General features: G+C 36.2%; 1 protein-coding gene across 6 annotated transcripts in view; it reads right to left on the reverse strand.

Moving 5' to 3' along the window:
- The window catches only part of znf385d (zinc finger protein 385D), a 188610-nt gene that overhangs the window by 44018 nt on the left and 123680 nt on the right, over positions 1 to 20912 (reverse strand). For 5 of the 6 annotated variants that reach the window (XM_042741746.1, XM_042741744.1, XM_042741741.1 and 2 more), the window contains one exon: positions 5298 to 5440. In XM_042741746.1, the coding sequence (XP_042597680.1) occupies positions 5298 to 5366 (69 nt within the window). In that variant the 5' untranslated portion in view covers positions 5367 to 5440. Of the gene's footprint in view, positions 1 to 5297; positions 5441 to 16401; positions 16774 to 20912 lie in introns of those variants that run through there. The other variant, XM_042741745.1, reaches the window with a different exon arrangement.

Consider the following 20912-nt stretch of genomic DNA (forward strand, 5'->3'; position numbering starts at 1 on the left):
ACATTTGTATGTTATATAAAATAATAATAAAACTAAAAATATTAAAATAAATTAAAATTGCAAATATATAATGTTTGTCTTATTTATTACTTAAAAATAAAAAATAAATAAAAATTATACATTAAAAACCATATATTGCAAAAAAAAAATATTTTTATAAAAATATAAAGAATATTTATATTTAAATATAAAATAATAATTTAATATAAAATAATAATAATAAAAATAAAAGTACAAATATTAAAATAAATTAAAATCTTAGTGAAATGGAAATGTGTGTGTGTGCATGTGTCTTTTATAATTTGTTAAAAATGATAAAGTATTTCATAAAAGTTTAAAGTAATTATGTTACAATAAAATGTATTAATATTTCATTTATATGTATGTGTGTATACCGTGTATGTGTATATATATATATATATATAAATATATATATATATATATATAAACACACATATATATCTGTTTTGCTTTATATTATTATTTTAATAATAATAATAAACCATTTACATTTGCATCTAAATATACCCACGAACGTGATAATCATCTTGTAGAGAGATTCAATAATAGTACTGAGCCATTTTGTGATTTTATTTTTGTTTTTATAACAGTGCATTCATATTTATTTATTTTAATTTTCATTTTGATTTTAAACTGATTGATTTTTCTATTTTGGCACATGTAACTATATTACCCTCCATTAACGTCACGATTTTCTGTCAAGCTGTTTTGAAACAATGTGTACCATATAAGCAGTTTACAAGTTTTTGACTTGCCTTTTCTATGACTGAATAAATTTTTAGCTTTTCATCAACTCACAAACCCCGGTCTAACGCAACAGAGAAGAACAGGTGCTGTCCGGCTGTGTGTTCAGGCAGTAAACATGCTGCGGTACGCAGGCCGAGCGGACGGCGCTGAGGCCCGTGTGTCACTCCCAGCGCTCCACTCCAGAGCAATTTTCCACAGAGAAATCAATAGCGTAGTGCAGACCTCTCTGCAGGGGAAATAGAGTTTGTATTGTTTCTCGCAGACAAATACAGGCCTCAGGAAAGATAAATGGTATTTTCTTGGGCCTTAACCGAAAACTGTTCAGCCTCATTCATTCGCTCTCATCTCTTTTTTTCAGACACTCCCCGAGCACGTCGTTCTTCACTGGGAGCCTCTGAACAGAGCATTATGGAGAAAACCGGACTGGATTCATCTCCGCATTGTTCTGAAGTGCATAATATTGGTATGATATTATCTTCTGCCCTCATATATCCTCTTCTTTAAAAGCACTGCTTGACTTTTTCTCACTGGATCTGCGTCAAATACACTTAATCAACCCGGATTCCAGGTCCACCTGAGACTCGAAACGCTTTCCAAAAGCTTCTGTCTGATGTTTCATAACTTTCATATCAGACCTAGTAGCCCCATTTTATATCGCAGTACAACCCAGAGAGTCATGACTGTGTCTAAATGTATTACTAACCCGGCGCAATGCCACACGTCTGCAAGGTCAATAATGTTTCTGTGCGCAGTGAAAGTGAAATACTGCGGAAAACATAAAAATCAGGTCTATGTCCAGAATAGAATACTACTACTGCAGAACACACAAGAGTATCCCACAATGCAATGCACTTGACTTCAATATCTATTTTCCAATGTGAGGAATTATCTGGTATATATATATATATATATATATATATATATATATATATATATATATATATATATATATATATATATATATAGCTTGGATATTATCAACAAAATTAAAATAAGTATAAATAAAAAATATTAATATAAATAAAAATAATTTTTATTTATTACTGTTATAAAATTGTAATATTAAAATCTTAATAATTTTGAAAATAGAAAAGCTACATTATTTAAGTATTTAATAATACTATTTTTAAGTATTAGCATTTTTACGTATTCAAGTAAACAATCATGAATTTTATAAAATAATAATAATTAATTTTTTAAATAATTATAATTAATAATTATCAAATTATTACAATTGTATATATTTTTAAATTAAATATGATATTTTTAAATGTATACCAGACACTATGCTAGTATTCCATTCAAGTCATTCTCAGTGACTGACAAAATGTTCCATCATGCATCGCTTGTTGTGTTCACAGCTAGTTAGAACAAAATCTCTGGAAGAAAACAAAGTTTATAAACCTTTTTTGTGTGTATTTGCCATCGGTAACTATGCATCATATCAATTAAGCAAAGTCACTTTAATGTTAAATTAGTTCTGCTCTCATATAACTGAATTTATATGGCTTCATGCGCACATTACAGGCTTCTTTATATACATTATTTGGAAAAAACTGTGCACATCATTCCAGCCTTGTAAAATTGCTGTTAACATATATTAGAATTGGAAAAATGCCGTCATATTCTATAAGATTCCTTTGTGTTTACGATTCTGAACCAGTGAATGTTTAACACGCCTCTGAGAGCCAGCTATAGATCTGACCTCACTGTTTCCTGAGAATGAACACACACACACACACACACATTAGATACACAGCGAAAACCTCTCGCTCCATCTGAAAGAGCTCAAGTCGATCATGACACAAAACTCTGTGAGGTGAGTGAACACCAGTGTTTCCTACCATGACTAAACTATGAATAGTCAGGCTATATTTGTTTCCTAACATATGACATCCGACACACTTTCTTATATTCAGCATGGCTTTGTTGATGTGTTACAAAGCCACATGAGTGCAGACAGAAGCAACAACTTATTAATACAAGTAGATTTTGCAATAAAGAACGTGGTTGACAAGCCTGCATTACACCTTTTGGACCATAAAACTCAAAGACAGTAACTCAAACACAAATTACAATATTAAAGAGAAATGTAAACCTATAAAAAATTACGAATAAACTCTTTTAATAAGAAACTACAGTTAAATAAGCATTTGAACCATCCAAGCTGATTCAGTAAGGAAATAAGTCTGATCTGATCAATTCATTGCATGATTCAGATGAATGACTCCTATATTTGATTCATTCTGATTCACAAGTTAGTCTGACTGATTCATCAAAAAGAACAGCACTAACCAAGCGATTCTGTTTTGCTGCAAATTCATTCTCATTCTATAAAGTGAGAACTCTATTTTACTGTCAATAGATTATCATGCAAAACTGAATTAAAAATGCAAAATAACAATTTTTATTTCCAAAATTATAACTACATGCAATTTGGCAAATTACATATGCAGGACATTTGTTGCAAATGTAATATTCAGTCTATACAACACAGTTTGCATTGCAGTAAGTAGTATGCTAGCAGTATGCTACAGGTTTGAAACATCATAAGGGTGAGTAACTTCTGACAAGTTTTCCATTTTTGGCTAAACTATCCTATAACATGGGAGAAGCATGATTTATAGTTTTTTAGATTTTTGTTTGCATTCCATAACACAATAGAAAGTTGTAATGAATATTTACTGTCAATATATTATTTTGAGGTGTCCAGTTTAATTTGTCCAATGCAATCTACACTGCACATTTTCTGCGCTCAAGAACACCAAAAACAAATCCATTGCCACGTGTAAAAGTGCACCGAGCAAAAAAACAAAAGAATGGGATATAAATGCATTTACAACCATGATCAAGCCAACTCTGGAATTCAATATGAGAGCGAGCTTCGCCAACGTAGCATAAGAGCAAGAGAGAGCGAGAGAGAGAGATTGCTGTGAGTTAATCTAGTATCAGATTACCGGCTCCAGAGGATGGCCAATGCACAACTCATTATTGAAGGAAAAGTCTGTTAAATACAGATTAGGGATCCAGAGCAAATGTCAGCCTTGGCGACGATTGCTGCCTCTCTCTGAACCACTATCAAAAAGTGTGTGTGTGTGTGTGTGTGTGTGCATATGACTAAACTCTTCTGTGATGCATGACTGTGCCTCTCCGCTCCACATGCATGCATCTGTTACCAGCATGTTTGAAAAATCCCACACTCCAGTTTCCAAACGCAGGTCCAGCCAGTTCAGTCGTCCCTCCAGCCAAATTCCCTCCCAGCGATACGCCGTCTTAGGACAACACGGCCTGTCTGTTGTGCTTTTTCAGACTTTAGCACATGCACGAATAATCAAAGAGGTTCCCATCTGTTGGTGGCGCGATGGGTGAGCGCTGATGAGTGCTTTAGTGCCACACCAGCATCTTACAAAAATGTATTTCTCATGCTGACAAAAACCCAAAGCAACGTAGCAAAAAGTGATCCCAGAGGATAGCTCAGAGCTTGCTCTTTTAAAGCTCAGGAGAATCAATTCAAATTGCAGGTATGATTAATTTAAGTGTCTCAGATGTTTCTTCCTCTAAAAAATGAGAACACAAATGAGACACAGTAATGATACAGTATATAGAAGAATATGAGTTTATTGTGAGGTTTCTGGCTTTGGTATCTTTGCAAATCTCAGCACAATTTGAGTCACTGTTGAGTTCTTTTCTGGAATTCTAGTGGAGATTACTGAGGTATGAGAAACAGAAGTCTTCTCTCCTTTTTTTCTCTTCATTTATTCTTATTAGTGTCTATGAGAAACAATTAAGATATTAAAGAGATACCTTTCTTTGGCACCTTTTTCTTATGGGAACAGACCAAGGTTGGATAGCAAATTAGCATCACTTTGAAAATGTATTTCTCAAAGGTTTTTGATTTGTAGCTCAGAAGTAATGTTCTCAGTTATGGTTTGTTTAATATAATCAACTTTGTCTGAGATGCTTTTTCTAAAACTACAGAGCTATAAAACATGCAAATAGCAGCTCAGATCCTTTTGAGAATTGAACGAGAAGTATTTGAGATCTTTTTATTGCTACCCTTTGATATCATAGAGTTTGAGATCTCTTCTGAAATTCGGTACAGAACAATACCTAAGCAAAAGCCTCTGATATGTTCTCCATGTAACCTCACTGGTATCTATGATAAACAATCAAGACATTCAATAGACGTCCTTTGTGATTTTTCCTAAATAATCAAGAAAATTAGTTTTTCTTCTTCTTTTAGCACCAGTCGTTATTATTCAGAAGCCATATCTACATCTATCATTACCCGCATCCAGCTGACTATGCAGTAGATGTTTATAAGATCTTCACAAGTTCACGACTCAAGCCTAAGACAACAGCTGGCATTATATTTCCAGAATGCACTGCAAAGCACTCCACAACCAACAGTCCCAGAACGACCAGCACTCATATGACAATCATCACAGCGACACTCTCTTCAAACACCAGCGCGAGAACAGAGTGGACCTCATTAGCACCTCCAGACTGAGTGTGTTTGTGTGACTCACGCTGCTGAAGCTGGGAATAAGGCTGAGCGTGGAGCCGCCGTCTAGAGGGAAGGGAAGGAAGTGCTTCATGCCCAGAGAGGGTGGCACAGTGGGCAGAGGAGCTCGAACCAGTGCTGGCACCAGTCCGCTCTGACACGCGTTACCTGAGGAGGAGGAAGAGAGACAGAGAGGTCATGCTTGGTTATCAGATGATGCACATGTGCAACCACTAAAAGTAAAAGATAAATTATTAAGTGTGTTTTATTTTAGCCGTTTATTTTAGAAGTGCTGACGTCTCATATCTGCATGCCAAATTATCCTACCTCATCATCACACAGCCTGTTTTATTTAGTTATGAGATTTATGGGAAGCCAAATGCTCCAAATGAACCGTGCAATGCTATCCGCGTAACCCTTTGAACTAGAAGTAAACTGTCGTGCGAGTAAATTGGCTGATCTGGTGGAAAGCCAGATGCACATTCCTGGTGTTATTTTTCCAAATTAAAACAATATTTGTTTTTGTAATCTTTTGTAAATCTTTCTTAACATCTTAACAACTTCTCTTTTTGGATGACATCATCAATGCCTCTTACTTTTTGACTCCGCCCCTCTGACCATCTGACTGCATTATTGTATTTAACACATACTTCTAATGATTTTTTTGTTAACTGAAATATAAAAAGTGAAACTGAACTGAAATACGTCACATACATGACTCCGACATTAACTCAAATAAAATGAAAAGGGACACTAATTATACAGCTTTCATTTTTGATATACGCTATATTACAAAACTTATAAAACCTACCTGTATTAAACATAAAAATGCCTCTTGCTATAAATAATACTACATTGTGCTGCACTGATAAATACTGTATATTTAAATGATAACAGCTAACACATTAAGATACTAAAATTAAAACAATAAAAAGAATACTCAAAAAAAAAGTTTTATAAAATAAAAAAATTGATTAAAAATCTGTGGTAAACGGAAAAACCAAAGCACCCAATAAATATAATATGCCTAGCTGTTTTGTTTATTTTTACTATTTCTTTTCATTATTAACACATTCATCAACTAAATGAAAACACTGATTAACAAAGTTAAAATAAAGATAAACCTGGAGAAATCAATAAAAACAAAAATGACAATTTTAGCTTTCATTCTCGATACATGACATATAAAATGTATAACCTTTACAAACTGCCTGCGTTAAACATGAAAATGGCAATAAATGTGCTGAGAAGTTTAACATAAAGTACACATCCCTAATCTAAAGTGTTGGCAAATTTAAAACTGTAAGCCTGCCATAGACTGAACTGTGCATGAGACGTGGCAGCAAACTGAAAACTACAGGAACTTTTGGCCTATCCCTAAAAATCTGATGTTCTAAGGACCAACATGGATGTTGAAGCAGGATCAAGGCCTAGTTTGGCAGAATCGCAGTGAGCACACAATTCATGAGATCAATTCAGGCAAGACGTGATGATCCAGAACATTTCTTTGACACACACAGCGAAATCTCTACTGTGGATCTGAACACTGCCAGTGATGACATCGGGACTTTAGTACTTTTTACTCTAAAACATCTGCCATATCATTCACTTTTTAACAAACTCTCCAGTAACTATAAATATTTGAACAAAACCCTCGTCAAACCGAGACTCCGGACTGGCTGTTATCTGTTATAGCAGTAGACACAAACACTAGTCCAAGTAGCAGAAAAAAAAGTAAATGGCTTGTTTTATTACAGTATGAGTGTTTGTGTGGGTGGCGTTGGAAAGGCAGATTTTTACAGCACATCCAATTAACGCACCAGAAAAAGAAACAGCATTCCGTATCCAAACGAAGACAAAAGCCAAAGAAGAAAAACTCAAGACCAAAAACCCAAAGCAATGCAGAAATGTGACGGCAGTGAAAAATGCATTGCTTAGGAGTGACTTCATCCTTTGTTTCATTAAAGTATCAGTTTTGCTCTTTGACAAAAATGAGTCAATTGCTAAAATAAATTCATGTGAAGAGCAGCTCAAATAATTTGGTTAAATGGGAATTGAATGAAAAATGTCTGAGTTCATATTGAAATCTCTTGCAAACTTTATCTTGACAAATGTGAGCAATGCTTGGGACATTTTGGGATCAGTTGTGAAACTCAAAAGAAGACACTTGTCTCAGAAGAACTAAGGTAAAGTCTACATTTGTTCATTGTTGTCTGAGATATTAATAAGATCTCCTTTAAATGTTTCTATCACATAGGGTTATTTTAAAATAACCTCTACTTCTGATTGCAAAGCTTGAAATTTTCTAAGATCTCCTCTGAAACTCTAGAAATTAGATTATTAGGGTATGTTTCTCAGGAGAAAGTGGGAACATTTTGAGAAAGTCTGTACTTGATCTTATTATTGTCTAGAAGAAACTACTGAGATATTAGATCTCCTTTGTGATTTTTTCTAATGCATAGGTGCTATCTAAAATCTCCAACTTCCGCTATGGTCTGACTCTAAGGAGAAATGGACTCATAGTCTCCATTTGATCTCATTACTGTACAGAAGATAATCAGATTTCCTTTCTGATTTTTATATCACATAAGGTCATTCTCTTATTCCTTCGATTGCATAGCTTGCAATTGGTCTGATATTCTCTGAAACTCTAGAAATTAGATGACTAAGGTCCTTTTTTCAGGAGAAATTGGAAGGTTTTCTATGGAAACCAATGAATGAAGAATAAAAAAGGTCATTGTGACTTTTCACCTCACAATTCTGACTTTTTTTTCTCAGAATAGTGTGAAATAAACTCACAACTGCAAGAAAAAAAGTCAGAAATGGGAGATTTAAGCTCAGAATCAGAATTCCAAGTTTATATCAATTCTGACTCTATTTCTCACAACTCTCACTTTATTTCTTGCAATTCTGACTTTATTAAAAATAAAAAAACTTGAGAAAAAAAGTCAGAACTGCGAGATGAAAACTTGCAGTTGCAAGAAAAAAGTCAGAATTGTGAGATAAAAAGTCACAATTACCTTTTTTATTTATTCAGTATTGGAAACTGGCTTCCATAATTTTGTCTAATGTCTCCATTTGACCTCATTATCTATGAAAACAACTTTTTGGTCAAGATCTTTTTTTCTCAGGAGAAACTGTTAAACTTTCTCTACACTAGGGGAATATATATTGTACTTTTGGTTTACTAAAGTGGTATACTTAAAGTCTTCTAAAATGGAACAACTAATTTTGTGTTTAATGCAGTTTAATTGTGTGGAAATCCAACTAAAGATAAACCAAAGTATATTTGATTGTTCTAAAGTGGAACTATTGCAAGTATACTTCAGGTAGCTTTGCATTTAAAGACTGATAGTACACTGAGACTATATAATCCTTATTAAAAGTGATATTAAAACATTTGAACACATTTTAGGCATAATATTAAGAAATGTGTATTATGCAATAAAGAAATACTGCATTTTTTTGTGTGTGTGTTTATGGGAGATTTTATTCTCTATTTGATCCCATTATTGTTGAGAAGAAACAACCGAGATAATAACGAGACCTCCTTTATGACTGTTTCTAATTTTAGGTGTTGACTAAAATGGAAAACCATAAAACATTTTGTTCTGATTGCATATTTTACAATTTTCTAAGATCTCTTCTGAAACTCTCCAGAGTCTCCATTTCATCTCATTATTGTACAGGAGACAAAAAAAAAAAAAAAAAATTCTATCACTTATGCATATCAGCCTCATCTCCTCTGAATTGAGATTATTAAGGTCTTTTTTCTGGGAAAACAGTGGGAGACTTTAGAGAAAGTCTCCATTTGATTTTATTAGAGAAACAGCTGAGATCTAAAAGTCACAAATGCGATCTCTTCGACATCACATGCTTTCATATCTCAAAAAATCTGTGTTTGTGCTTTCATTTGAGGTTTGAAATGTCAGCACCAGCCTGTCATGGATTACAAAACAAAACGTTACTAACTCCTCTAGTCCTTTGGCTTGCGGGGAGGAGAGAAATAATAAAACAAGAGAATAATAAAAAAAAAACACGCCCTTGCTACAGCCCTAATGGTTGTGCCACATGCCTTTGTGCAAGTGCAAGCACGTCTTCGATCTCCCTTGACAAAGCATGTCAACCTCAGGCCTCCATGTCAGCGACTCGACTCTGACATGTCAAATGACATCAGGCTAAAGGAATGCTGTCACGGAGCCAGACACTGAACAAGAAAACAGAATTAAATATGCAAGTAAAACCGCAGCCTGAGTGACAGCAGGAACTCGCCACTAACCAGGAGGGCGTCTTTAGACCCAAGCATCTGGGTTTTATCTCCTCAGGGCTTTGAAAATCTTTACGAGGTTTGATTTTGGTGTGCACACGATGCAACAACATTCAAAAGCCTCTTTCTGGAAAAAGGCAAACAGGCAAAACATCAGTGTTGGCAGCGTGTCACTCGGGTTTAAGGGAACACGACTTATTAAGCTGATGAGAACATTTTGATTGTTACGAGGTTTTTTTGACACCGTGCCCGCAGCGAGAGTAAGTCTTTTAAGGTTCTGTTTTCTGTTTCAAAGAACAGTAATGTGGAAAATGTCCAATCTTCTCTGCCCTGCAGTCAGTCACTGCACTGCTTTCGGTGAGCTGTATTTTCAGCACCTTCTCGTCTATGGAGACCACCTCGCTCTTAGCGCTGAAACGAGCTCTCACACTTTTACAGAAAGGGGTCAAGGGTTCAACGGTTAGCATGGTCTGCCATCTCCACTTATGCATCGCATATTCCTCCCGATGCCATATTTCTCTCCTCGCCCCTGGCTGCCTCATTGAATTTCTCTCATTATCTGTCTGCATGTGAATCTCCTCACTTACCACAGAACAGAAATCATGATGAACAAATGTTATAAATAAAATAATCTTATAATACAGAGGCTGGATTCACAAAACATTCTGAAGAATATCTAGTATTCCCAAAAACATTTAAGTTAGAAAAACTGCATAGTTTTATTCTTAACCCCAGTTTTTTTTTTTTTTTATTGTTTCTTCATTGTAATGGTACGAAACCTGGTAAAAGTTTTGACACTTGCTATGTGAATACACACACACACACACACACACACACACACACACACACACACACACACACACACACACACACACACACACACACACACACAAAATACATGGACATGGTTCAAAAAGGTTAAATGGCCCTGAAAAAATGTCACATTTGTACTGTTCGAATGTCAAAAATGACCGCATTGGAAATGAATGGGGATCAAATTTTATCTAGTGAAACCATTTGGTACTGCGCCCAAACAAAATCTTTTAGAAAGCTTTTTTTTTTTTTTTTGCGATATCAACCTAAAATTTGAAACACAACTTGTAAGATTTATGGCTTTTATGGCTTACTCACAGTTTCAGAGTAAAACTTCCCTTCAGCAACAATCTGACATGTGTCTTCTTTAAAAAGAGACCAAACTGAAGTCTGTGTGTCAAAGCTTTCAAGATTTATGACAGTTTATAGGAAATTTCATTTTCAAGTCAATGCTCAAAAAGTGGTTAACAGGTACTAAATGGATCATAACTATTTCATAAATATAATTTAGTAATACCATAAAATCCTCTAAAAATACAAAACTTTAAATAAAAAACGTTATTAATCTATGTAAAATACAGTAGATAAATTTCACTGAAATTTTTTTTGTCATCTTGTCAGGCACACAGGGAGCAGAGGGTTAAGAATGTTCAAAACTTTTGAATTCCTGAATTCCTTTTAATTTGAATTGCAAATAACCTCTAAAAGATCTTGATGAAAATAGTGTGCCTGCTTATTTTGATTATTATTAAGATAATCTGCAGACAAGAACAACAAAAAAAAACTTTGCAATGTTTTTTGAGTCGATCAATTAGTCTTCAACAAGAACTACTATATAATAATTTTATTCTTAAGGAAAAAAGTTCTTGAGTGAACTTGAGAACTTGAGTGTGTTTCAACATTCTTACAACTTATCTTAAGAGTTTCTTAACTTCTGTCTCAAATAGATCTCTGCTAGTCAGGCTCCAGGTCAATTTAATCAGAACAGAAAATCAAAATGCAAAAACAAACACAATCAGATGTGCAACTTAGATTATTATAAAGTTAAGTCATTTATCTGATATAAATGATTTAGGTGTTTATGATTTCCTTATGCGATTCTTACCTCTCAATTTCCTACTAGTGCTTTTCAACAGCATTTCAGAAACAATCATCTGAGCTTATTATTCAGTCACATGACATTTTTGATGTGCATCTAGGGATTTACTTGGTACATGTGTTTACATCGTAATTTATGCACATAATGTCTTAGAAAATAAAAAAGGTTTTCTCTTCAAGTGAAAGTCTACATTTTTTATGTGTTTTTGCAAAATGTTATTCAGTGCTTCCCTACAGCACTTGTTTATGCAATATCCCAAAATGTGCATAAAAACACTGGATGGAAACTTGCCTAATGTAAAAATAGCTGTTTACATATCAAACAGCAATGAAAAGCCACTATTGCACAAGTGTAATATATAGTGTGAGATTATAAACTAAATAGGATGCACAGAAAACCCAACATGATCAAAACTGGTCAAAAAAAAAAAAAAGACTGCATTGTTTTAAAAACACGAATCCAAGCATGAACTTTGACTTTACTCTCACCCACCTGTTTCAGTTCTCACCGACTCTATCAACACCCACCGGCTCTGTGAAACACTTCTAAACACACACCGCTTCCCACTGCTGCAGCGATCGCAGTAATGAAACCAAGGAGAGAGAGAAGTGTGTGTGTGGGTGTGTGTGTCAGAGATAGCATCGTCTCCATATCGTAAATAATTAATCACATCCGCTCTGTTTGCTCATCACTAGGATTCTCCTAGACTTGATCCAGTCTGCTTTTTCTACATGTCCCATTATATCCCTGACAAAAAACACACACATCTGCACTCAAAGCACACACTGCATAACTCAGAGAGTCTCTCCTGCTGGACTTCCAGTCAAAACACATCCTAAGAGTGTATAATATACAGCAGTTTAGATCAATACAACATCTTCATGTCCTTCAGTTTGAAAACACGCAAAAATCTTGCATTATTTACAGCAATGCACTTACAAAGGAAGTCTCTGAGGCATTGCACTATAGGATAAACAATAAAATACACAAAGATCAAAAACAAAGCACCAAGGCTAACAAAGCAGAACGTTTTAACAAAACTAGTCTAACAACTCTATGCAATATTTCCTCTCATGTTATGGAATCAAGGTTCAGCTGGTTGGTATTCACAGCTTGCCCCTGCTGGTAGATGTCATAACTACACCATTATACAGCTGAAAAAAAAAAAAATTAACAGCCATTGAAAAATAGCTGTGCATTCTTTTTTTTATAAAATTTTAAATAAAATAGATATAATAATAATAATAATAATAATAATAATTAAATGTTAGAAAATAGCCATTAATTATTTTATAGAAGATAAATAGATAAATAAATACATTTGTATTTATTAATGCAATATTTCTTAGTTTCTATTTTTTTAATTTCAGTTTGTAGATTTTCATAATAAATAAAAATAAAGTAAAAATTAAATATAAAGAAAAAGAAAAGAAGATGAAAATAAAAATGACAAACTTAATTTGTTTTAAACAGCATTAAAGGTAAATTTTGTGAATCAAATGTTTACAATGCAAACATACTTTCAGGCTACATGTTTTGTCCCTTTAAAATCATCTGGGAAAACAAAACAAAAAAATTAAAGTGATTAACATAACACACACAAAAAATCCACCTGATACTTCATTACAGCACATCCTTCTTTCAAATTAGGAATCATATCATCAGACTGGACACTGCTTCAGGTATTAACAGAAAAAAACACCCACAGGAATTATGTTGATAAAGCATATGCAGACGTTCATCTAGACAAGTAGTCCCAGTGCTAAAAGGATGACTGAGACAACTATACAGCTCAAATAATAAACATGCACAGCGCTTCAACACGTTTCTGCTTTGAATCCCTCTGGAATGCCTCACATCTTAGACTTCCATTACAAATGCTTCGCTGTAAACTGAATTTTTGTTTGTTTTGACAAACTGAAGGATGAATCAATATATTATGCCACAGATGGAGTTCATAAAGCTTTAGTTGTTTTGCACATTCCACTAAGGGCCAGTTGTGATAATGTGCACTGGGTTTAGTATGATTCATCATCTATGTGAAGAATCATAAGCCTCAATTATTCAGAAAATAATAAAACATTTCATTAAAAAAAAAAAAAACTGCAAATATATAAACTGCATGCAGACCTGATTACAATCGACTCCTGACTAGCACTGGTCAGGAACCACCAGCCATGTGCTTTGCGATCTGAGGTTATAAACCAAATAAATAAATATATTGGGTTAACCACACTGCAGTCTCTGCTGTCATCACCCACATCACAACAAGATCTACACTGCTCTAAAGCCACAGGAGTTCAAGAGCCCATTTCTGAGTTTTCCAATTGTAAAAGAAGTCTATTTAAGACAGTTTATTGACCTTTTTGTACCAGAACCAACACAGATTTGATCCCAGTTGGCACCCGTGTGATTGCTCAAGCTGCACTGGATGAATACTGATTCTTGCCCTGAAGGTTCGCAGCATATGAAAATGCTAAATGTCTGTACTGTTTTGTTTTAGCTTTGAAAAAATGCAATGGAACGGGGAAAAACAACGCAAGGGCTCAAGATGCATTTTTTAAAAGCTGTATTTCTTTTAACTTGAGTACTGCATTTTTAGAAATGTCCATCAAAGTCAAAGATGTCCATCTAGCGTGTTTACACAGAAAAACAAAGGGAATGTAGTGCAGTGGAATGAAAAAACACATTCTGTGTGAATGGCTCCTTATAGGTCAACATTACACAGTGGGTCTGTTCCAAACTTAGTGAGATCCCTACATAGGCAGCACTGTGGGTGTCACACCAATAGTGCTCCTAAGTTAAAGGGATCATGAACTGAGAAAATTATTTTGATCTTTTGAGGTCATTGTACTAAAAAAAAAAAAATCCTCCTGCAAGTTTCAGAACTCAGAACTTTCTCGTTAGTCTAAAAACAGCTTAAACTGAAGGCAGAAAACACCTTGCAGAACCAAATACCACATAACATAAAAATGACAATAAACACAAACTACACAGAAGATCATAAAAAAACAATACTCTTTGCAGTGCCAAATAGCCCCGCCCACTGATTCATGCACATAGTGTAAATAACGAGAGAGGCAAACGCAGGTCTGTGCAGAAACCAAATGATAAAGAAGCTCTGAAGACAAGATGTTGTGCAGTTCTTTGCATTGACTTTCTTCTGATCCCTACATTTGGAAAGAGAGGAAGAACTTTATTTTAATGAAGATCCAGACCACATCAGTAAGAGCTCAGTCCTTTGTTCACTTCATTTTACCACGGATTTGCTTACAAACAAGGCACAATTTGACGCAGGATTTTCAGAAAGACTGACACTAATAGACAATGCTGTGCCGACTATATTGGATCCGACAGTAATGTCGCAACACAAGTGTGAGTAACTGTTTTTATTACGCGGTCACTATTGCTTTGTCCGTTATTACAGATCATTTGATATGTACTGAATATTTATGCGTTTTTAACCCAAATCACAGCAGCGTCCATCTGTGAAGGACACGGACTGTTAAACATACACAAGTGTACCAATCATAGCAGTGGGCATTTACTTTCGAGTCTACAATCTGCCACGCCTATTCAAACAGAGCGTTCTATTGAGGGGGGATAAAAACAGGACAGAAAATAGCTTATTACTTCTAAATTATGTTTTTTGATGTAAAAATCTTGATAACATTATAAGGGGACCTCAGAGCACAGTACAAAATAATAAAAAAGGCAGTTCATGTTACTAAGCAAACAATGCAATACTCTAATAAACTACTCTAATTAATAATAAATATGGGATAAAATAGTACATTTTACAATTTTTATCAACACTTAGGTTTCAAATGAATTATTTTAATTTGCTTCATACCCCATCTTGATAACCAAGCTCACTGCAATGCATTGTGGGATGGCATTCAACACAAGCGTGCAATGCTGCTGTAGAACTTGGCCAAATATCAAGCTGCCTATGTAGACAGCTCATTGGGTTTTGGAACAGAACCCGTCTCTACACTGGACACAGTAGGTGTTGCACCACATTGCATTGACTACGAAGCTGCACATCAGGGACCAAAAACATCAAGGTAGCTTTGATTTCATTCAGAAGTTATTTAAATGCACACACACACACACACACACACACACACAAAAAAAAGCATAGTAAAAACTATTTGTAAACAAAGAACCTTTGAAAAAATGGCTGTGCAATAAAGAATATCAAAAGTAGAAACAAAAAAATAGAAAAATGGAAGGTTTCCATCAAAAGGAGCATCAGTCACTTCCAGTGGACATGGCTTTGTGAGCAATTTAGTGGTAGTGCATCATGGGACGCCACTTGCGTCTGGTGTGGACATGATGGTGTGACATGTAAAGCAGCAGAGTGACATGCTAGACTTCATATAAAACTATTTTAAACAGAAATAATAATTGCATTATTTTTTAAGGACAGCAAAAAAGTTGAAAGGGGATTACAAATGGTAAAAAGCATGTAAAAAAAAATACAAACTTTGCCTTTTTAATTCATACAAATGTAAATCTAACATCTTAAAAGTTCATGTTTATGTTATTTAACAATCCCAGTAATTTCTAAAAACGTTTTATCATGTTTTCAAGCCCCTAAACCTGCATCTAATGCATCGGCTTCACCTCAGAGCAACAGATCTGCTGTATCTCCCGTGGAGAGCTCTGTTCCCGTTCCTCCGCGCATTCGGAAAGGAATCATCCGTTCAGCGGGAAGCTTCATTTCCAGACGACACGCTGAGACAGAGCCGCACGTTTCCTAAAATCTCCTAATCCCTTCAGTTTTGTTGTAGCTCACGATTTCACGCTCTGCTAAACTCCACCGCAACAAATCAGGTGTCTGGTGAGGCACGAGAGCCGCACTCCTCTGATGTCCCTGTGAGAAACCCCCGCTGTGAACCCCAGACGGGGAGCCTACAAAACAAAACCACACACTTTCAAACTTACCCATAAACATGCTCTCCATGGTCATTACACGTCCAGATCCGTGGCGTGCCCGTGCACCGCTGCCGTCAAGAGTGAATCCATGATCTCATCTGTGCATGTGGGAACAGGGACCACGAGGACTGCAACAACACCTCGCTAGTTGTCTGAACGGAGATCCCACTTCAGAGAAACTCTCAGTCTCGCTCTCGCACCTCCGTCCTCAGCCGTATGTCAGAGCGCTGTAATCTGACTCCTGGTGAAGCAGCTCTCTCCGATGTGCCGATATCAGCGTCTCTGGCGGGAGTCGAGCCACGGCTGCTCATTTGTTCTGTCTGAGTGTTCCTCAGGCACAGCTCTCTCTCTCTCGCTCTCTCTCTTATCTCTCGTTCGCTCTTCCAGTACCTCCCTACTTCATCTATCATGCTTGCTCTCTCTCTCGCTCTATGTCTCTACACAGTTATCTAGTGATGTCCTCTCATAAAGTAACCTGGAGATTTATTAATACTTTATTTTAATAATTCATCTAGTAAGAAAATGTGAGCGTTTGATTTGCTGCAGAAGAAGTCGCTGTCATGGTGCAAAAGTGTTGGGCAGGACATTACTAGGGTTTTTTCGGCTGTGGTGTTGCTTGACAGTTGCTAGGGTGTTTTGGCTGGTTGCCAGGGTGTTCTGTTTGGTCGCTTTGGTGTTGCTACCAAGTTCTGCATGGGTGTCAATTTGCTTTAGGTGGTTGCTAGGGTATTCTGGGGGGTTTCTCTGCTGTTCTTTTTATGTTGTTGCTATATGGTCGCTACCATGTTCTAAATGGTTGCTAGGGTATTCTGGGTGGTTTCTCTGTTGTTGTTTGTTATGTTGGTGCTATATGGTTGCTAGTTGATTTGATTGGTTGCTAGGGTATTTTCTGCTGTTCTGTTTATGTTGTTGCTATATGGTTGCTAGGTTGTTCTAAATGTTTACAAGGGTATTGTGGGTGGTTTCTCTGCTGTTCTGTTTATGTTGTTACTATTTGGTTGCTAGGTTGCTCTAGGTGGTTGCTAGGGTATTCTGGGTGGGTTCTCTGTTGTTCTGTTTGTTATGTTTTTGCTATATGGTTGATAGGATGCTCTAGGTGGTTGCTAGGGTATTCTCTGCTGTCCTGTTTATGTTTTTGCTATATGGTTGATAGGATGCTCTAGGTGGTTGCTAGGGTATTCTCTGCTGTCCTGTTTGTTATGTTGTTGCCACCACATTCTCCATGGTTGCTAGGTTATTCTAGGTGGCTGCTAGGGTATTTTCTACTGTTCTGTTTATGTTGTTACTATATGGTTGCTACCATGTTTTGCATGGTTGCTATGCTGTTCTATGTGGTTACTAAGGTATTTTGGTTGGTTTCTCTGCTGTTTTGTTTGTTGTTAATATATGGTTGCTACCATGTTCCAAATAGTTGCTAGGTTAATGTAGGTGGTTGCTTGGATGTTTTCTGCTGTTCTGGTTATATTCTTGCTATATGGCTGCTACCATGTTCTGCATGGTTGCTAGGTTGTAAGGTGTGGCTACTAAAGTTTTCCGGATGGTTTCTCCAATGTTCTGTTTATGTTGTTGCTGTGTGGTTGTTACCATGTTCTGCATGGTTGCTAGGTTATTCTAAGTGGTAACTAGAGTATTCTGGCAGGTTTCTATACTGTTGTTAGGTTCTTCTGAGTAGTCGCTATGGTGTTAGAGTCTATGGTTGCTTCTATCTTCTGGATGATTGCCAAGTTGTTACTATGGTGTTGCTAGGCTATTCAGGCTGGCTGCTAGAGTGTTCTCTGTGGTCGCTATGGCATTGCTAATTTGGTGCTACCATGTTCTGCATGGTTGCTAAGGTTGTACTAGGTGGTTTCCACACTGTTGCTAGGGTGTTGTTGTTGTTTCCTATGGTCTAGCCAGTCAGTAGCCTTCTCTGGCTGGTTGCTAGGGTGTACTGTGTGTTTATTATGCACACTAGATAGTTGCTTGATAGTTCTGGGTTCTTAAAAGATTATTCAAGCTGGTTATTAGGCTGTTGCTACAGTAGATGGTTGCTAGGCTGCTGTGGGTGGTGAACAGCACATTCCAGGGCCCAGTTTATGGCGGGGCCCCTCTTTGACCACAACAGTGGACAACGGTTTGCTACATTTTGATTGGATCTTGGTGGACCAACATAAGCAAACTGTCCAACGCCATCAGATAAAGATGCTAAGACAATGGCCAGACTCCTCTTTGAGGGCAAAAAGAAAACATCTGGTATTAAGCCCAAGAAGGACAAGACTTCTCATTGGTCCACATGCAGTTTCTGCCCTTCACCCATCTAGAGACTAATGCCTAAGGTTTTGGCCTGTGACCGCCATAAAAATTCCTCAGGATCTGTGGATACATCAGCAGTAGGTGAAAAAAGACAGATCACAAAAATACATCCAAATCCATTCTTAACGGTGTTTGGCAACCTTAAAAATGATGCAAACTACAACACATCCATTACGTATTTATTCATAGAAATAAGTATTCTCAATGACAGCAATGAAAAATGCATCTGTAAAACTTCAGTGACACTTTTCTAACTGTATGTATGAACTATGCCAGTGTTTCTCCAGTGTTTTACCACCTCAAGACAATGCCATTAATGTAAAAATATACCCCATTATCATGTTTTTCCCCATTGTATCAAAAATGGTATCGAATATCAGCATTTTTCAAGGTATTGTATCAAAGTTAGAAATTACAGTATCATGACAACACTAAAAAGCAGACTGACCAAGTTCTGAGTCCCTAGCCCTGAGAAGCAGAAGACATACATACATTTTGAAACAATATCACTTATCCCAACTTCTTTCCAGAGACGTTGGCATTGTTGTATACTAGTGCTTTATGATTTTCTAATTTACATTAGGAAAATGTGCTCTGGCTTGTTGCTAAGGTGTTGTATGTTCTAGGTCATTGCTGGAGTATTCAAGCTGGTTGCAAGATTGTTGGTGGAGTGCTCTGCACTGCTGCGATTGTGTTGTGGGTGGTTTGCAGGAGTGGCTTACTAGTCTAGTCTCTAGATGTGGCTCAGGTCCCTGATTTATAGACCCATTTGCTGGTTAACATTTGCTAGAGCAACAAGAGTCTAAACACTTCAGATCACTAACCCTTTAAGCACTAGCAATTTATAATAGTGATGCTGGCTTTAAACACCACTAACAATGTTCTAAATACGCAAAAGGTTTTACGTTTAGTCTTTAAATACAAACTATATAAGTCAATGCCAGTATATAAATAACCAAGAAAACTAAGATCTTAGGAGAATATGTCATCACAGACACAAAAACACACGTACACTTGACCTTGATTCCCCTCTTGGCTCTCACTCAGATCTTTCCTTGATTGGTTCACTGTAATTCTTTCTGAAGGTCAGGAGGAATTGACCGTTCGAAAGCCGCCCGCATGTACTGCCTACAAATCAGAGGCTTTGCTTGCAAACAACAAAACAAATACGTATGCAGAGCAAAAACAGATCGTAACGTGCTCTCATCCACTTACAGAGTTCAAGAGAAAGGACAAACAAAACACTAACAAAAAAGAGAGCAACAACAGAACTCATTGCCTCTATGGGATGCGTGTTACACTCGCCTGCAGCTATAGGAGACGGCAGGTATTTTGCATTGTTGCACAGATGTTTTCAATTAATCCCAAATTCCCAATCACTCCCGTGCCTCTCGTCCCGCCTCCAGCCGGCTGCGAGTAAATACATTTATTCCGTATCTATAGCTGCAGAGCCTCGCTCATCCGGGCTGGCAAATGTGTTTTTTAACCTTGACTCGGAGGTGTCACTGCTGAGATAGAGCATTATTTGTCACCATGAATAGCATTTAACAGCAGCTGTGCCCAGAGGAGCCAATGGTGAACCACATGCAAAGTACAGCATGGGAAACTTCATTAATCTCTCTGTTGCTTTCATGACGCTTTTCATTAGTTACACTGCTATCTGATCAACTGGCAGGTTGTGGGAGGTTGTGTGTGTTTCTGAAGCTCTAAACAGTTTCTGCGACAGAGGAACGGTGATCTGAGATACACAAAAGAGGATGAGAGAGTTAACTCTGTGACTAACCAGTGGTGTGACCCACACCAACACTGCAACATTTGACTCGTGCTATGTTCAGAGTATAGTTTCCTAAATCCTGTAGAGTATAAAAAAGACTTTACTATTTATTAAATAAATAAACAGCTTACTGTTTACTGCTCAGTACCTACAGCATTTATTATTAAAAAATTATAATAAAAACATCAATTACATAAACTGTTTTCTAAATCCTGCTCAATATATTTTTAAATACATTTTTAAATAAATAAATAAATGTGACCCATGCATTTGCTATACATTTTTAAAATAAATTAAATTAATTAATTAATTAATTACTTAACAGCTTATTGTTTGCTTGTTTACTGAATCCTGCTCAGTACATACATCATTTATTATAAATATATATATTGTATATAGGGTATTATATATAAAATAAATAAACTCCTCAGTGAATAGCATTAACTATTTTTAT

The sequence above is a fragment of the Cyprinus carpio genome, chromosome B16 (assembly GCF_018340385.1).
Source record: "Cyprinus carpio isolate SPL01 chromosome B16, ASM1834038v1, whole genome shotgun sequence".
Lineage (NCBI taxonomy): Eukaryota > Metazoa > Chordata > Actinopteri > Cypriniformes > Cyprinidae > Cyprinus > Cyprinus carpio.